The sequence below is a fragment of the Dreissena polymorpha genome, chromosome 1 (assembly GCF_020536995.1).
Source record: "Dreissena polymorpha isolate Duluth1 chromosome 1, UMN_Dpol_1.0, whole genome shotgun sequence".
Classification (NCBI taxonomy): Eukaryota; Metazoa; Mollusca; class Bivalvia; order Myida; family Dreissenidae; genus Dreissena; species Dreissena polymorpha.
Window position 1 is genome coordinate 95,211,477 of NC_068355.1, and position 20,731 is coordinate 95,232,207.

A 20,731-nucleotide genomic window follows, 5' to 3' on the forward strand; every position below is an offset into this window, starting at 1 on the left:
CAGGGAACAGACTTTCCGCTTTTATGATATTTTCTGTTTAAAGATAGTCACTTCTTAGTAAAAATCCAGTTAAGACGTGAGGTCTCGTCTCTGATTAGCCTGTGCGGACTGCAGTGAAGTCTCGTCTCTGATTAGCCTGTGCGGACTTTGAAGTCTCGTCTCTGAATAGCCTGTGCGGACTGTGAAGTCTCGTCTCTGATTAGCCTGTGCGGACTGTGAAGTCTCGTCTCTGATTAGCCTGTGCGGACTGTGAAGTCTCGTCTCTGATTAGCCTGTGCGGACTGCAGTGAAGTCTCTCCTCTGATTAGCCTGTGCGGACTGTGAAGTCTCGTCTCTGATTAGCCTGTGCGGACTGTGAAGTCTCGTCTCTGATTAGCCTGTGCGGACTGTGAAGTCTCGTCTCTGATTAGCCTGTGCGGACTGTGAAGTCTCGTCTCTGATTAGCCTGTGCGGACTGTGAAGTCTCGTCTCTGATTAGCCTGTGCGGACTGTGAAGTCTCGTCTCTGATCAGCCTGTGCGGACTGTGAAGTCTCGTCTCCGAATAGCCTGTGCGGACTGTGAAGTCTCGTCTCTGAATAGTCTGTGCGGACAGTAAAGTCTCGTCTCTGAATAGCCTGTGCGGACTGTGAAGTCTCGTCTCTGATTAGCCTGTGCGGACTGTGAAGTCTCGTCTCTGATAAGCCTGTGCGGACTGTGAATGCTCGTCTCTGATTAGCCTGTGCGGACTGTGAAGTCTCGTCTCTGATTAGCCTGTGCGGACTGCAGTGAAGTTTGTCTCTGATTAGCCTGTGCGGACTGTGAAGTCTCGTCTCTGATAAGCCTGTGCGGACGTGAAGTCTCGTCTCTGATCAGCCTGTGCGGACTGTGAAGTCTCGTCTCTGATTAGCCTGTGCGGACTGCAGTGAAGTCTCGTCTCTGATTAGCCTGTGCGGACTGTGAAGTCTCGTCTCTGAATAGCCTGTGCGGACTGTGAAGTCTCGTCTCTGATAAGCCTGTGCGGACGTGAAGTCTCGTCTCTGATCAGCCTGTGCGAACTGTGAAGTCTCGTCTCTGATTAGCCTGTGCGGACTGTGAAGTCTCGTCTCTGATTAGCCTGTGCGGACTGCAGTGAAGTCTCGTCTCTGATTAGCCTGTGCGGACTGTGAAGTCTCGTCTCTGATTAGCCTGTGCAGACTGTGAAGTCTCGTCTCTGATTAGCCTGTGCGGACTGTGAAGTCTCGTCTCTGATTAGCCTGTGCGGACTGTGAAGTCTCGTATCTGATTAGCCTGTGCGGACTGTGAAGTCTCGTCTCTGATTAGCCTGAGCGGACTGTGAAGTCTCGCCTCTGATTAGCCTGTGCGGACTGTGAAGTCTCGTCATTGATAAGCCTGTGCGGACTGTGAAGTCTCGTCATTGATAAGCCTGTGCGGACTGTGAAGTCTCGTCATTGATAAGCCTGTGCGGACTGTGAAGTCTCATCTCTGATTAGCATGTGCGCTCTGATTAGCATGTGCGGACTGTGAAGTCTCGTCTCTGATAAGCCTGTGCGGACTGTGAAGTCTCGTATCTGATTAGCCTGTGCGGACTGTGAAGTCTCGTCTCTGATTAGCCTGTGCGGACTGTGAAGTCTCGTCATTGATAAGCCTGTGCGGACTGTGAAGTCTCGTCTCTGATTAGCCTGTGTGGACTGTGAAGTCTCGTATCTGATTCGCCTGTGCGGACTGTGAAGTCTCGTCTCTGATTAGCCTGTGCGGCTTGTGAAGTCTCGTCTCTGATTAGCCTGTGCGGACTGTGAAGTCTCGTCATTGATAAGCCTGTGCGGACTGTGAAGTCTCGTCATTGATAAGCCTGTGCGGACTGTGAAGTCTCGTAATTGATAAGCCTGTGCGGACTGTGAAGTCTCATCTCTTATTAGCATGTGCGCTCTGATTAGCATGTGCGGACTGTGAAGTCTCGTCTCTGATAAGCCTGTGCGGACTGTGAAGTCTCGTATCTGATTAGCCTGTGCGGACTGCAAAGCTTATCTTGGACGATACTTCACACACATGTTATGTTTAAAGAAAGTCACTTCTTAGCAAAAATCCAGTTCAGGCGGAAAACGTAGTCCCTGATTAGCCTGTACGAAATGCAAAGACTAATCTGGGACGACACTTTACGCACATACATTAAACCCCCTTTTCACAGAGCACGGCTCATATAAAGAAGTAATAGAACCTGTGTTTTGTTTTGATCTTGACTTATCGTAGTTTTATGTACATACTCGGAGACCGTTTGCGCATTACATCGATAAATGGAAAACAGTTGTCTTCTATGCTTGTTTGTTTTCACTAACCGAAATGTCCTTATTATATTTTTTGCCGACCCTTTGTGTTTTCATATTTTTGCTTTCCAGGAATTAAAGTGGGAAATACATCGTCAAAGAATCGTTAAATCGTTGGCCAGGTAATTCAATATATATTATCACTGAGTGCTATGTATAAAATAATATTAAAAGCATTCCATAAATGTTAAGATATATACAGATATTTTTCACCCAAGCAAGATCCGGCATGCGCGTACTTTCCCATTTTTAAAAATATTGTTCAATCACTTTCCGATCATATATTCGGCCGAAACTTAACAAGTGAGGGTATTAAACTCGGTACATGTTATTCGATATTTCACGCAATGCGGTGTTATTTGATTAAGCAAAACGGGGCTTAATTCATGTGCGTAGCAACGGGGTTTAATGCATGTGCGTAGCAACGGGGTTTAATGCATGTGCGTGGCAACGGGGCTTAATGCATGTGCGTGGCAACTTGACTTCATGATTGTTTTCTTTTGGGTTCAGCATGATGTTAAGGTTGCTTGCTTTCTGGATGCTGATTGCATGTTCACCCTTTAAACTGCGTGCCCAATACTTTTTAGTCTGGGTTTTCAAAAATAGTATTGTTCATGTTTTGTTAATGTGTGCATTATATAGAACACATGTCTGAACATACGATAGCGTTGGAAAAAAATATCAACTGTAAAATATTGAATGAAGTTTTTGTTTGCCGATAGTTTGTACATACATTGTAGATGCGATAATTTGTAATCAATACGCATGTACAGTTGATATTATGTATTGGCTGAAAATTGCCAACTTGACACAGGAGTGTGCTCAAATAGGAATTTTGTGTACTGGCAGTTTATAAATAGTCACTTCAATATTTGTCAGGTTTTCAATTTTAATTGAGCCATCATGCACCAAATGCACCATGCTCTACCAAAATTTCAACGCTAGATGTGGTATAGTAACATAGATTTAACAAGATACAAAAAGACTCTTTTTGTGTTTTTTGTGGGGCGATTTTGTAGGAGCATTTTGGATCTCTTTTAATCTATGTTACCATACGACATCTAGCGTTGAAAATCTGGCTATTGCTAAACGTAACAGTGATTCGTTATGGGTGAACTTTATTATACAAAATATTTTACGAAATATTTGTTGATTTTGAATATTTATGTTACTTTAAATTGAAATAATTAAAAATCATTAATCAATATGTTTAAAATTGCTTAATCTATAATTTATCAAAGCAGAGCATTGCCTATTGCCTACAAAAGGGTCTAACTATGTAAATGATTTCAGAAGCCTGCATGGTTTAGCAAGATTGCATTTGGCCGCGAGTTCGATCCTCAGGGCAGGCAGTCAAAACAAATCTGATTCCTTATTATTATTATTATTATTATTATTATTGTTATTGTTATTGTTATTATTATTATTATTATTATTATTATTATTATTATTATTATTATTATTATTATTATTATCATCATCATCATCATCATCATCATCATCATCATCATCATCATCATCATCATCATCATCATCATTATTATTATTATTATTATTATTATTATTATTAGTTTTATTTTTCTTTAGCGCGCATAATTGCTTAATCTCAAGGCAGATGGTCTTAGCCTTAGAAATTAATAGTAAATGTCCTTTTTGATCATTAATATAACTGTGTTATCATTTATTTTAACATTTCCTAGCCTTATGGCTATCTATTTTTTTCAATTTCGAATAGGAAACCGAGACAAGGCGCTAGCAAAAAATGTAAAGTCTCAGTTATGTCAATATAAAAGTAACTTCTTATATTTATTATTGTCTAGCTTTCATAATTACTTTTTGTATCTCTTTTCGAATAATTAGTCGAGCCTATGCTAGTATTTATTAGTAACTTTTTATACAGTCAAGGCAGCTGGCCTAAGTCTTAGAAAGGAATATTATACGTCCTTTATGATCATTATTATAATGATGTTATCTATTTATACATTTTCAAGCCTTATGGCTATCTATTTTTCGATTTCGAATAAGTAGCCAAGACAAGGCGCTAGCAAAAAATGTATACTTTAAGTCAATATGAAAGTATTTACTTATATTCATTAGGTTTAGGTTACATAGCATTTAATAGTGACTTTTTATACAGTCTTTAATGGAACCTTTGTAAAAATAGATATGTTTAATTCAAACAAAAAGTTATATAATGCTTTTTACTACTCTTATGTGTAATTATAAAGAATCATAGTTATTCGTTCTATGTTATATAATCTGATTACACAAATTATTATTCACTAATAACGAGAAATATCGCTCTTGTGTAGGTAGCCCACAAGGCGACATTTCGCGGTAAATATCGCGTGTCGCTTTGAGTATCGCGCAAAATATCGTGTGTGGCTTCGTTTGTCGAGCAAAACATCGCATGTCGCTTTGAGTATCGCGCAAAATAATATGAGTCGCTTCGTGTATCGCGCAACATATCGTGTGTCTTTTAACGCGAGACACGATATTTTGCGCGATAATCAAAGCGACACACGATATTTTGCGCCATACACGAAGCGACACACGATATTTTGCGCGATACTCAAAGCGACACAAACCATAAAAGCACATGCTAATATGGGACGACACTTTACGCACATGCATTAACCCAATTTTCTCAGAACACGGCTCATATAGTCCATAGGCTAAAGCCAATAAACTAAATAAACGTTGTTATGTTCGAGAACCTAAACGGCCCTGTGATTTAAGTCCGCTAACAAGTGCATTCGATAGTACTTTTCGAAGGTATGTTTTATTAAACATATGTATACACAATCAGAACAGAAATGTTCGTACATACCAAATAGACAAGGATACGTCATAGATAAGCCCACATAAGCACGTGCTCATGTTCAAGTAGATCTACTTCTAACAAACCCAGTATTATCATACGATTGTTGCACTTATTTCGTTTGATTGTATAATTTCGCTAATAAGTATATTTCTTAGTTAATTCCAACGAATGTTTATGTACAATACATAATCAACGAAAAGGTCCATATTATGTTGAAATAAATGTACATGTATACACATATACACGATATGATTTTACAAACCGGAGGTTAAATGGCATGCATATAAGAACAACAAGCATGTAAATTAAGGCTATGTGTTGGCATATAATGTCTCACACATTGAAGAAATAATCTGAAAATATTTTGATTCACACCAGAGGACTTTTGTTGATCGTTTTATCTTTCATTTGGCGGTAAATTCGAATAACCGTACAATGAAAAGTCCAAGGCGTAGACGTCTTTGATCGCGTCAACCACATCTTTGCGAACGCCCTCATACGCTCTTTTCAACGCATTTTCTCGTTGTATTTGACGTTCTTCTGACGACATAGAATTCTTGAATATGTCCGCCAAAATTAAATCGGAAACTAGGGACGGAGTCAAATTGTCCCCAATGGAATCGAACGTGCCTTGAGGATATCTCCGGTCCTCGCGAATGAAGCCCTGTATCTGGAAAGAGCGCCATATCCTCCGAGTGACCTTCACCCATGGCATACAACGTCTCACATTGGACCCGGAACTATGTCTGAAAATGTCGGATACAATAGCTGTTACGGATGACTGAATCCTTGTTCCTTCAAGCTTATTCATGATGAAGTCGTATTTTTCTGAGGAGACGTTAAGTCTCTGTAACACGACGTCGATGTCGTTTGCAAATGTTTCTTGTTTAACAACGTACTGAGCGTTAACCTCGCAAGATCCGCATATAGAATAAATCGGTGTCCAGTGTACGTCTAAAGTTTTGCCTTCTTTCGTTTCTTTTACAATCCATTGGAGAAAGTCTTGAAAAGACACATCCGTCGGGCACACAGATTTGTTTTGAATGCTTAGGATGGCGTAGAGATAGTTGAATCTAACGGGCAAGTAGATTTTGTCGATAAAAGCAGAGAAAAGCCGAGAATATGGGTCACGTGCTGGGAGAATTGTTGGGATTTTTTTACTTTTTACGTACTTGAAAGACGAAAAAAACGTGTACTGTCCCTGTTCCTTGTGCACAGAACCTTTGTCCTTTTCTAAAAGTTTCTTGCCAAACTCGACTCCATTGTCAAGAATTGCGAATAAAAGAATCCAAAAAGTGGACCCGACTTTTGGCACCTTGCAAAATGCGACATTGTAGACCGAAGAATGAAAAAAAATGCCCGCGTTACTTTTAATTGTAGTTGCGTTGAGCAAATCGTTATTGAAACACGACGTGTTTAAATTCCTTGACCTTCGTTCCAGTTCCTCTAGTTGACTAACCATAGAAGTGTCATGCTGCTCATGCAAGTCTGTTGCAAGGCCTGAAAAAAACGCGATATTGTACTTAAGAATTGAATAGCATTTTTCTGCATTTCGTCGGTGTATGAACTGACGGGAAAATTACGTCTGCATTTCGTCGGTGTATGAACTGACGGGAAAATTACGTCTGCATTTCGTCCGTGTATGAACTGACGGGAAAATTACGTCTGCATTTCGTCGGTGTATGAACTGACGGGAAAATTACGTCTGCATTTCGTCCGTGTATGAACTGACGGGAAAATTACGTCTGCATTTCGTCGGTGTATGAACTGACGGGAAAATTACGTCTGCATTTCGTCCGTGTATGAACTGACGGGAAAATTACGTCTGCATTTCGTCGGTGTATGAACTGACGGGAAAATTACGTCTGCATTTCGTCGGTGTATGAACTGACGGGAAAATTACGTCTGCATTTCGTCGGTGTATGAACTGACGGGAAAATTACGTCTGCATTTCGTCCGTGTATGAACTGACGGGAAAATTACGTCTGCATTTCGTCCGTGTATGAACTGACGGGAAAATTACGTCTGCATTTCGTCGGTGTATGAACTGACGGGAAAATTACGTCTGCATTTCGTCCGTGTATGAACTGACGGGAAAATTACGTCTGCATTTCGTCGGTGTATGAACTGACGGGAAAATTACGTCTGCATTTCGTCCGTGTATGAACTGACGGGAAAATTACGTCTGCATTTCGTCGGTGTATGAACTGACGGGAAAATTACGTCTGCATTTCGTCGGTGTATGAACTGACGGGAAAATTACGTCTGCATTTCGTCGGTGTATGAACTGACGGGAAAATTACGTCTGCATTTCGTCCGTGTATGAACTGACGGGAAAATTACGTCTGCATTTCGTCCGTGTATGAACTGACGGGAAAATTACGTCTGCATTTCGTCGGTGTATGAACTGACGGGAAAATTACGTCTGCATTTCGTCCGTGTATGAACTGACGGGAAAATTACGTCTGCATTTCGTCGGTGTATGAACTGACGGGAAAATTACGTCTGCATTTCGTCCGTGTATGAACTGACGGGAAAATTACGTCTGCATTTCGTCGGTGTATGAACTGACGGGAAAATTACGTCTGCATTTCGTCGGTGTATGAACTGACGGGAAAATTACGTCTGCATTTCGTCGGTGTATGAACTGACGGGAAAATTACGTCTGCATTTCGTCGGTGTATGAACTGACGGGAAAATTACGTCTGCATTTCGTCCGTGTATGAACTGACGGGAAAATTACGTCTGCATTTCGTCGGTGTATGAACTGACGGGAAAATTACGTCTGCATTTCGTCGGTGTATGAACTGACGGGAAAATTACGCCTAATTTGAAAAAAATATGTGTATTTTTCCCGACAGTTCATACACCGATGAAATGCAGAAAAATGCTATTAAATTCTTATAATTACAACACAATATGGTGAAATTGACCGGACTGTCTATGGACCACCCCGACCGTTTCGCCCAATTGCCCTCTTTGCCGACGAACGCGCTTATGACGTAAAAATGACGACAGCGACAGTGTAGTAAACAACTATCTTTGACAAGACGTTCTGTTTTCTGACGAAGGGTTATTCTGCGCTGTTTCTAACGCTGTTGACCATGGAATCAACTCCAAACAACTTGCTAATGTAAGATCATTATTGTTTTAACTCATAAGCACTATAACAAAATGACCTGAAAGTGGAAATTCTATCGTGGTAAGGGTCATAAAAGTCCTTTTTAATCTAGGGTATGAATCTATTTTCAGTTTCGGTTTCATCTCCGTCAAACGGGTTTATCGTTGAAGTTCGCGCAAAATATCACGTCATTTCGCTGTTGACCAATAACAAACAACGCCATTAAGTTTCTCGCAAAGCATAACGTCATTTTGGCAACTTGTTTATGACCAGAAAGTAACGCCATGAATATTCATGTTTAAATTTGCATCCGAAGCGGGTTCATCGGAAAATGAAAAACCGGTCGCGTGAACAAATTATCAAATCAGAATGCAGCATTAATATGAATGTGACAGAAGTTTTAATTATTCAAGATTGAAAACTGAATGTTTAATGCAAAACATACGCGTTCTTTGGAATCTGACGAGAAGAGAACAACGCTGCAGGGATTATAAACGTTCTCCAATTTTTCTATAAAGGAATATGCACCGAAGGGTAAGCATATCTCTGGATGTTTTACATGACATTAATTTAGAAATAAATATTCTTAATTGCATGCAGTTGCGAAGTTTTGCAGTGATAATACATACCCGGCAAATGATAGAACACCGCAATTCTTCCGGAAGTGGCGTAGAGGACCACGAGCAAAAACGCCACCACCGCCAACAATGGTTTCCAATACTGACGGATGCCCATTCTGAAAAGCAAATATAATAACGCCCTAATTACAGATAAATGATAAGTAAGGCACCAACCACCCGAATGATTTAAAATGAAAGCATTAGGGTTTTACCACAATATCTAGAGTAAGCTTTATATATATTTCTTAAATATCAGCGATTATATGTTGTTTTTGTGTGGATTTTGTTGTAATTTTACAAGTGTGTGTTTTTTTGTAATTTTGAAAATAACAGCTTAAAAGATTCCAGATTTCAATGGTATACTGCATCTACAAGTGATGGCTGACTCAATATTTCTAAATGACGTTTTTGACGATGATGCTTCAGCGAAGCAGCTCGTCTAAGTTATCAAACCATGGATAATTTCTTCGTCATGGCGAACTATGTTAAAGACCGAGCCTGTCCGATTGAGTTAGCTAAATTTTCTCCATCGGCATACCTCGCTTATTATCGTTCGGTCTTTTCGAAACTAAGGGCGAACAGGAGTTGTCTCCCATTCAGGTAGGTATCGGGTAAAAAGTAAAAACACCAAACGTAAACACGATCTGCATCTCAGATCTCTGAAATCGTAATATTTAATGTTCATTTCAATTTAAATTCATGTATTCAGTTATTTCTTCATTGATTGATATACATATAGGTTTAGTTTGTGTACATGACTATTTTAATGCTCTATTGCCATATAATTTCGCGACCCAGAACTTTTAATCAGTTAAAGATCAGAAACACTGATAATTGATTTCTGGTTTGAAAACTGTGCCTGAAGCATTATGCAATTGATACCCAACATTTATGACGTTTCTGTAAGGTATTTAATTTATGATAATTAAAAAAAAACATTTGTCCTTAGTGCTTCAAACGAGCTGGCTGGTTATCGAACTTGGCGGAGCTATTATGCCCTTAAACACAATCACCAAGTTTGTTGATCCGATAAAAACAATTTAAATTAGTGAGCAGCACCGTGTAAGTAGCCTGGCGCGCGCCCATCGCCCGGCGCAGATGTTGTCATATTACCGGTACGCCCCAATTTTAAAAGGACAAACAAAAGGTTTTTTTTAATTTATAACAGTTAATACACGCAAGTTTCTCTCTACAGTGGAGAGGATATAGGGCTTGATAATCTGAGGAGATTCAGTCGGACACCTTCCGAGAACAGTTACGAGAGATTCATGGGAAGGCGTACATCAAAAGAGACGAATTCAAGCGGCTCCATTGGTGACTTTGGCAGGTCAAAGGTCAAAAGGGTAGTGAACTGCATAGAACACAAAGTGACAAAGGACGAAAAGCGAAATGAGGTGATGTCTCAACGATTCATACAAGTAATAAATGTAATAAAGCGGCGAAAAATGCATGGACGTCGCCATCTTGTTTGTCACGTGATTAATAAGTTGTTCATGCAATCATGTTCACAGTGGAGTTCCTGAAAGAAAGATCATTTTTGGAAAAGAAAAATGTATTGTGAGGTATTAAAGCTGCAGTGGCATTTATTGTAATGTTATCAACATAGTAACACACGTTTTTGCCTTGTGTCGCTTCAGTCATGTATGAAAAGGTTGCAAATCTGAATTGTAACGTGCCAGTCTTGAATAGTTTCGATATATTGATGTCTGAACATATAAACTGTTTCCATAATTTTCCGAAACGATCTTAATTTAGTATAAAAACAAACAACCTCGTTTGTATTGATATTATTTGATAATTTATTTCATAATTGATCAATATGAGTCGCGTTCTGAGAAAACTGGCCTTAATGCATGTGCGTAAAGTGTCGTCCCAGATTAGCCTGTGCAGTCCGCACGGGCTAATCAGGGACGACACTTTCCGCCTTAACTTGATTTTCGTGTAAAAGATACTTCCTTTAAACCAATCAAAACCATAAAAGCGAAAAGTCTCGTCCCTGATTAGCCTGTGCGGACTGCACAGGCTGATCTGGGTCAACACTTTACGCACATGCATTTAGCCCAATTTTCACAGAACAAGACACATGTATTCATGTGACTATTTTGATTTAAAACTGTGTTCAAAATTTACAAACAAAACAATGCTATCATTTAAATAATTTGGTTGCGATGGTAGCAAATGTACAGCAAAACATTTTGTTTTATTTTCACATGTTATTTTCATAAAAGAAGTTCATTACCTTTCTGGGAAATACTCCTTTAAGGAAATAAGGAAATAAATTCAAACACTGATTTAATTTTTAACATTATATTAAATAACAAAATGCAAATATACGGATTTTCGAAAGATTCTATCCGTCGAATATTCAGACTTTATGCCTTCTATTGCAGTCCTTTCTTGATATGTGGTCACTCGTTGCAAATCTTTCATCTAACGAAGGCTTAATATAAAAATCAATCGTTACAACAAAAGGATTATTTGTTTTATTTAAATCCTACAAACTGTGAAAATTGCGAAAGTGGCCAACGAGTTGGATCTTGCTGTATTTGAATCTTCGCCCTAGGCATTCTACTTAAATGTTGTTTGTTTTTCAGATAACGATTTTTAATCATAAAGATCAACATGTGGGACAATCGTTATATCCTTACTTAAAGGGACCTTTTCACAGATTTTGGCATGTATTGAAGCTAGTCATTAAATGCTTTATATTGATAAATTTAAACATTGGACCTAAAAATCTCCAGTAAAAAGAAAACAATTAAATAAAGGAAAATAAGTAACCCGCAACTCAACTCGAACCACTGACCCCTGGAGTCCTGGAGTAGAAAGTCTCCTTCTAAGACCACTCGGATATCCGTGCGGATGCTATGAGCGGATGTATTTTTTACTTATATTAGCAATCCTTGTAGTTTCCCAAAATAATCGACAACAACAGAACTTTCAAAATTATTCAATCGTTTCGCGTTGCAACGCTTTATAATTTTTAGGTTTTCAAATCGTCAAAAGTTGCATATAATGGATATTTTAGAGCATGGTATTTTGTTCAGTATTACTATTTCCTCACAAATATCATAACTAAGACGAAAATTTGCGAATCTGAAACAACTTTTTGTAATTTTGTCAAATTACCAAAACGTAAAAAGTACCATTTAAATTACATAGTTTCTTTCATTTAGCCATGGTTTTCAGTGACGCGACACAGATGGGCGGCACAGGGGGCGCCCCGAATCACGACAATGGAACAAATCTACCGACTGTCCATCGACAACGTCAGGCGATCCCTGTTGTCAAATAAGCACTGACTCTCGATTGGTCATTGTCGGCTCGGGTACTACTAACACGTACCCCGTATCTTCTTAAGTATAATTATGTACCCCGGGTACGGTAATTATACTAAAACGTAGCAGAAAAGCATGTTGATGCATTTTTTAAACAAAAGTTTGTTTAAGATAAAAAATATCGTTTATTGGTAATCGGTAGCGCGTTTTACGACATCGGTTTTGGGACGGGAATACAACTCGGGTACGTTTAAGTATATTTACCGTTCCCGGGGTACATGGATTAGCGTTGATCTATATTTGTTTATATTATGTTTATAATAAACGGTCGAATGGGCATGGACACTGACACAGGTCAATTTACATACCGGAATAGGTCGGTTATCGATTGTGCCTTTGCCACTGCTGAAGGTTTTGTGTTGTAACCGCGTTCGGCATAATCGAGACGGAATGGCTGTTTTCTGATGGTCAAGCTATAATTAAATTTACCGTATCGAGTAAGATTAAAGAATCACCGCCACACAAGCAGAAATTTCAAAAAGCCAACACAAACGCAGAATGGCGTAGAAAATTTATCGAGAAGTTTTATTAACGATTTAAACCAAGAGACATTTGACCACATTACAAATCTGCGCGATGTTTACCTTGTGAACCGTCACCGATTAATGAAATAACTAACACTATTACCGTAATCCAAAAATGCCGCTGCCAAACCTAACCAAACAATGTACATACAATCATGTATTCAAAAGACCATGGTTAGGTATGAAATGTAAACAAGCACGAACTTGTTAATATGAAGCCAAAACCGATATAAATGCGAGAAATAATTATCAAATAGAGGGTACAGGATCACGTGACTCTGTGGGGTTCACAATTACACTTAAATGGATGTAGACACACCGATAAGTAGCGCTTTTTACTAACATTTTTTAACTGTTTTTCTTAAGAATTTCAACTCGTGCATACACGCCAGTTTTTTTATCCCGCTTATGGCAATTTGAAACACATCAGAATCACTTTATTTAATACGCCTGTGATCTTGTCCAAAATATTCGATGTGCACTGCATTCATTTACACGGAACTTTTTAACATATGTGCCATCTCTCGTTTGGACTAATTAATACCTGTTATTTTCCACACGTTTATGTTTAGGGATTTACTGAGCCTCTGCACAGGCTAATCTGGGACGACACTTCCCGCCTAAATTAGATTTTCGCTCAAAAGAATCTTTGTTAAACGAAAAATACAATGGAAGCAGAAAATAGCGTCCCTGATTAGCCGTTGCGAACTGCACAGTCTAATTTGGGATTATACTTTACGATCATGAACGAGACTTTACTAACCGGAAGTCAGGTTGCCATTGACGAGTCCAAATTTATAGGTCATAGTGATTCTAATAATAGCCCGTCGGGCAAGCCAATTATCATAGAAACATAACCTTGCTATCTTTCCTTTACAATTGAGTATTAGTCACATGTATATGACCAAGACAAATGTATTCTTTAAGATAGTACATGTATGTAATTGAAGTCAACGCATGCCCTCTTTGTACTCTATAATTAAACTGCATTTTTGAAGTGGTTTTTTCCATAGGAAAAAAGTATTTCTAAACTATCTGGGCTTTGATTTTTTTAGTAAGGGACTTAACTACTACAACTTAAAGCGTAAGATTTTGGTATATTTTATACAGAATCGTGGTCGAAATTTGAATATATATGAGTCGTGAGAAAACTGATTAGTCTGTGCGGAATTGAAACTAAAAATATCATAAAAGCAGACTGCACAGGTTAATCTGGGACGATACATTACGCACATGCATTATGACCAGTTTTCTCAGAACACGACTCAGATCATCTTCTTTTTTTAAAATATTTAACGGCACAGCTACTAGTTTCAAACAACAAGAACGTATTCAACAGTCTTGTCCCTTTCCCAAAATGGACGTCGAGGTTTACGCGGCCGGCGATTCGGTGACGATAGTAAGGAGGACAGCTAGCGGCAGAAACACCGTGAGAACGTAGCCTCTTTCTTGCCCGATTCAAATGGCACGAGGAACACGAGCGCCACCATTAGTGACGTCAGAATGATTGTCACCAAGACGTTCAAGTTGTAGAGCTTCGCGCGCCGCGCTGGGAGTATGCGACATTGTGTGTGAAATATATAGCCGAATTTCTGTAAACTATGATTAAACATTGAATCGTAAAGCAGAAATTATTCGCACGATTTTAAAGGACCGTTTATTACTTGAGACGGATTTTAATAGCATGTTTTATCAAGCTCTTTCCGTGAGCTGTAACCGTTAAGAAATAAGGCAAGTTGAGGCATAGTGCTAAAATAAATACGATACAAACGCTAATCACTTTCTTTTCGATATGACTATAAGCGGCATTTGAACGATTCAGACAAGTAATAAATAGTATAAGACGGCGCAAAATGCCTCTCTCGGCATGGACGTCGCCACCTTTTTTGTCACGTGATTTATACGTTGTTAATGTAATGATGTTCACAGTGGAGTTTCTGAAAGAAAGATCATTTAAGGAAAAAAATGTATTTTGAGGTATCAAAGCTGCAGTGGCATTTATTGTTATGGTGTTAATATAGTAACACACGTTTGTGCCTTGTGTCGATTCAGTCATATTTGAAATGATTGCAAATCTCAATTTTAACGTTCCAGTCTTAAATAGTTTCGATATATTGATATCTGAACTCATACACTGTTTACATAATTTTCCTAAACGATCTTTATTTAGTTTAAAAACAAACCTCTTTGTATTTATATTGTTTGATATTTTATTTCATAATTTATCCAAATATTCATATGACTATTTTGATTTAAAAGTGTGTTCCAAATGTACAAACAAAACAATGCTCTCATTTAAATAATTTTGTTGCAATAGTAGCAAATGTACAGCAAAACAAAGTTTTTTATATTTTCACATGTTATTTTCACAAAAGAATGTCCTTACCTTTATGAGTAATACTCCTTTAAGGAAATAAACCCAAACACTGATTTTAGTTTTAACATTATATTTAATGACAAAATATAAATAACTTAACAAGTTCTTAATTTTACGAAATGCGTTTATACGGATTTTCGAAAGATTCTATCTGTCAAATATTCAGACTGTATGCCTTTTATTGCAGTTCTTTCTTGACATGTTGTCACTCGTTTCAAATATGTTATACAATAGTATATCACCTTAAAAAGGCTTAATAGATACATAAAAGTAATGATTACAACAAAAGGACTATTTGTTTATTTATATCATACAAACTGTGACAATTAACCCTTTCAGCGCTGGAACCGAATTTTAAAGGCCTTTGCAAACAGTTTCGATCCAGATGAGACGCCACAGAACGTGGCGTCTCATCAGGATCCAAACTGTTTGCTATTCTGATAGTATTGTTTAAAAAAAATCGAAGACAATGCTAATTTTAAAAATTCAGCAGTCGACATTTTAGCAGACGACACATTTCCCAGCTTGCAAAGGGTAAAGAAAGTGGACAAAGAGTTGGATCTTACTGTATCTGAATCTTTGCCCATTGCTTACTACTTACCTGTTGTTGTTTGTCGATAGCATGATATTGCTCGGGAAAACAGAAAATGTAAATTTTGTTATCTTAGTGTCGTAGAAAATGAATACCATTTCTTATTAATATGCCCAATATAACAAAGATATCAGAACAACATATTTAAAGTGATATTGTCACATATTGCCAACATTAAATAAATTTGATTTGTTAATGAGAACACAAAATACAAAAAAGAAATCATTTATCTTTCGAAATAAATATATAATGCGAATTGTTTAAGGAACAATTTAGACGTTCATCTTAGTATACTATTTTTCTCAGAATTTAATGTAGAACAGTGTATTATTTATCTCATTATTTTTTATAACCAACTGTCATTATCGATGTTAAAGGACCATTTAATATGTTATGAATCAGTTAAATCTTGTCTTTTTAATCCTCAAGATGAAAATGTTGGACAATCGGGAGTAAACTATTTTAAGAAGACTCATACAAGGATTAAAAAACACAAACTTTTAATGCTCACTTAAATTACTTAGTTTCTAACATTTAGCTATGGTTTTTCAGTTACGCGACACAGATGGTCCGATTTTACGAGATTGTAGCATTATCGCAAAACAGGTTTTGTTTGAGCTAAAATTTTTTTTATCGCGAACGGCTCAAATGGCGAACGACAGCGCGAGCCCGGAATCCAAAACAGGAGAAGACCAACAGTAAAGCCCTCTGTAAACGAGGTAGTACTTTTATAATTTCATGTTACAGATTTGCACTGTGCAATACAGTATGTTTTTTATTATTTAATGTCTACATTTATTTAGAATATCTGCATCCAGACTGAATGCTCGGTCTAGATTTAATTACTAAAAAAACTACTGATTTAAAAAAAAATGGTTCAATATATTTCTTTTTAAAAATATATTTTGAGGGTACATACGAATAGTCGTTTTTTATAGACCCAAAACTAAAATTGCAGACGTATTTTTATTTAAACAAAACACGCATTAGGTCTATTCATTTTTTTGTTTTTTTTTTAAGGGCTATATTACTCTCATGTTTTGATTGTTTTTCCAAAGATTAGCCAGAATGTCCTATAACAGAGGGGATAATCAAGATGGCGCCGTCCATGTCGGACAGGTATTTTTCGCCGTTTAATACGCTTTATTACTTGTAATAATTGTTTAAATGCCGCTCACTTTCCAACCATATCAGCAAGGAAGTGATTAGCGTTTATTTCGTATAAATATTCGCTTTTTATCTCCGCTTTACTTGCTGTGAATTTTCTTATCGGGAGCTGTAATTTTGTGAACCGCTAAGAATAACACAAGTTGAGACATAGAGCTAAAATAAATACGATTCAAACGTTAATCACTTTCTTACCGATAAGGCTGGAAAATACCGATAAGTGGCATTTTAACAATTCATACAAGTAATAAATATTATAAAACGGCGGAAAATGTCTGTCTCGGCGTGGACTTTGCCATCTTGTTTGTCACGTGATTTATAAGTTGTTCATGCAATCATTTTTGGAAAAGAAAAATGTATTGTGAGGTATTAAAGCTGCAGTGGCATTTATTGTTATGTTATCAACATAGTAACACACGTTTGTGCCTTGTGCCGCTTCAGTCATGTATGAAAAGATTGCAAATCTCAATTTTAAAGTTACCAGTCTTGAATAGTTTGTTTGATATATTGATGTCTGAACACATACACTGTTTCCATAATTTTCCGAAACGATCTTTATTTAGTTTAAAAACAAACAACCTCTTGTTATTAATATGGTTTGATAATTTATTTAATAATTTATCCATATATTCATGTGACTATTTTGATTTAAAAGTGTGTTCAAAATTTGCAATCAAAACAATGCTCTCATTTAAATAATTTGGTTGCAATAGTAGCAAATGTACAGCAAAACAAAGTTGTTGTTTTTTATTTTCACATGTTATTTTCACACAAAAAATCTTTACCTTCCTGAGTAATACTCCTTTAAGGAAATAAACCCAAACACTGACTTTAGTTTTAACATTATATTAAATGACGAAATACAAATAACTTGACAAGTTCTTAATTTTACTAAATGCTCTTTTACGGATTTTCAAAAGATTCTATCTGTCAAAATATTCAGACTTTATGCCTTTTATTGCAGTTCTTTCTTGACATGTTGTCACTCGTTTCAAATCTGTTAGAACATATAATATCATCTTAAAAAGGCTTAATAGATACATCAAAGCAATTAATACAACAAAAGGATTATCTGTTTATATATATCCAACAAACTGTGACAAACTGTTACAATTAAGAAAGTGGCAGAGTAGACAAATAGTTGGATGTAACTGTATTTGAATCTTCGCCCGCGGCTTACTACTAACCTGTTGTTGTTGTGCGAAACCACAATATTGCTCGAGAAAACGGAAAATGTACATTTTGTAATCTTAGTGTCGTAGAAAATGATTACCATTTCTTATTAATATGCCCAATATTACAAAGATATCAGAAAAACATTTTAAAAGTGATATTATAAAATATGGCCAACATTAAATATGTTAATGAGAACACAAAATAAAAAGAAATGATATATATATATATATATACATAATGCGAATTGTTTACGGAACAATTTAGAAACAAATTAATTTATCTATGTATACTATTTTTTCCCAGAATTTGATGAGTAATAATCAATATGACTGTTAAAGTTAAACTAATTATGTAGAACAATGCACTCTTTGTATCATCATTTTATTAACAACTATCATTATCGATGTTAGAAGGACATATCCTATATATGAATCAGTAAAATATTTGTTAACTTCCTCCATTACATAATTTTTGACGATGCTGCGAAGCAGCTCGTCTAAGTTATCATACCATGAACAAATTCTTAACAACGGCGACCTATGTAAAAGACCGAGCCAGTCCGATTGAGATAGCTCGATTTTTCTTATCGGCATACCTCGCTGATAATCATTGATAAAGGTATAGGATGCTCAGCTTTAATCAAAGTACTGACAGTACTGGTGTGACGATGCTTTTGAACAGGATTGATATAAAAGCATCTATTTAAGTTTATCTACATCACCACAATTGTGTATGTGGGTACAAAAATTTTGGGTAGGAAAAAAATGGGTACGAACATTTTGGGTACAAAAATTATGCCAAAAAAAAAATTAAGTACGTAAAAAGATTTGGTTACGAAAAAAAAATACGTAGGAAACAAATAGGGTTCGAAATTATTTTTTTTTGATTACGAGCACAAATTTGGGTACGAAAAATAATTGGGTACGAAAAAAATTGGGTACGAAAAATGTAGGGTACGAAACAAAAATTGGGGATACGGGGAAGAAGTACCCCTGGGGAACTTGATCCTTTCAGCGAAACTGAGAGGCGGGTTACATTCTCGATCAAATATAACAAGAAATATCTTTAAAAAGGTATTCGACGTGTATTTTCTGTACCACTTATCTTAAAAAACTGTCTGTTAAAGTAAAACGTTTGTGGGTTATAACATTACGTTTCAGCATATAAATTCAAAACTTGACATGCTCTTTAATTACACCATGCTCTTTAATTTCACATGTATATCATACCAAACTTTATATTTCGTTGTTTCCTTTCCTAAGTTAATGATGCTATGTGTACGGACGTGATTTCACAATCCCATGTGCATGAACATGTACTTTTTCTCTTTTGACTATTGTTCTTTTTCTCTAATTCAATAAGCTTGACATGTTTGTTCGTTAAGTACGGCAATAATTTCATGATGATTCCAATTCGAAAGTGGGTATGAGCACATAGTCGTAAGATCACTTGAATACGTGAGTTCGCCAATGAACACATGGTAAGGTTAACTAAATCTCCGCGATATGACCTAATATGTGTTTAAAACAGCAAACAATATCCAACAAACAAATGAATTGTCAAACATAGTTTGTGCACTGATGTGGCTCTGTAATTTATGTTTGAAAAGTTTATTAAATATGCAAAATGAGAAAGCATGCAGAAGAGCGAGTATCACAGATATGCTTCAGCTATTATGCTGTTTATATACCATAGTCGCTACAACGTTTACAAATGGCAGGTTCGAAATAATTCGTTTTCTTTACACTCATGATCGCGTTGAAAGTTAATTATACACGTTTTGATTCGCAATTTATTTACTGAATCACGACAAATGTCAAATACAATACAGAAAATGCATAGTTGTTTCATTGATCTATAAACATATAATGGATTGAATATAACTGATTTAAAATTAACGTTTTCAAACTATTATTAAATCTTTTCCCAGAATATGCTGTCCTGTCCCGCCATGTTAAATAAGTGTACACTTGCTTTAATCGAATGCAATATGTGTTGGTAAATGTACAACGATGACTTCAGGTAACAAAATATCAATAATATATTGCGCGAAGAAACACATGCAAAGACCTGCGTTTATATTCTGATTATGATACTAGATTCATTTAATACCGAATTATACATTTACTCTCCAATTACTTGGATATTATTCGTACGTTTCTATATCACAAATAACACTTAAACTGTATGTGTATTCATTTTTTATGATTTGCCTCTGTAAGCATCTGTTGTTTAGTGTTAGGTTGTCAAATTGTATTTTGGAACAGGATAATACAATAAGGTCGAATTCGTGTAATTTAATCATGGTTCAAATACTTTATGGGTATCCTGCGTATAGTTTTGCATATATTTTAACATGCTTTATCGGTGATTATCATATAGTCTTTTATTACATGTATTATGAAACAAACTTATATTTTAAATTGTAACTATGTTATTCCGATTTACGTTGTTTTTGTTTAGGCTTATAGTGAACGTATATCAACGACTGTTCATTCACCACAATAGGATACGCCACTGCTAATACAGCAAAATAAGTTTTATAAAACGTGCTTGTAAAATGAGGACCTCAATCATAACAACTGAACTCCTTGAGGATTGTTTTTCAGCCGACAAAGTTCGGAATTTAAACAAAAACACACGACCAGAGCAGGACCGGACGTTTATAATCGGCCCGCGTCCGACGTAACG

The 20,731-nt window shown here is 36.7% G+C and overlaps 1 protein-coding gene across 1 annotated transcript; it reads right to left on the bottom strand.

The window, feature by feature from the left end:
• Positions 1 to 5,091: 5,091 nt before the first annotated feature.
• Positions 5,092 to 11,281, bottom strand: LOC127866581 (carbohydrate sulfotransferase 12-like). Its single transcript, XM_052407217.1, has 3 exons — positions 11,106 to 11,281; positions 8,876 to 8,982; positions 5,092 to 6,625 (listed from the first exon to the last, which is right to left on the bottom strand). The coding sequence occupies exons 2-3, from the start codon at positions 8,979 to 8,981 to the stop codon at positions 5,523 to 5,525; spliced, it is 1,209 nt and encodes a 402-aa protein (XP_052263177.1). The 5' UTR covers position 8,982; positions 11,106 to 11,281; the 3' UTR covers positions 5,092 to 5,522.
• Positions 11,282 to 20,731: the final 9,450 nt, after the last annotated feature.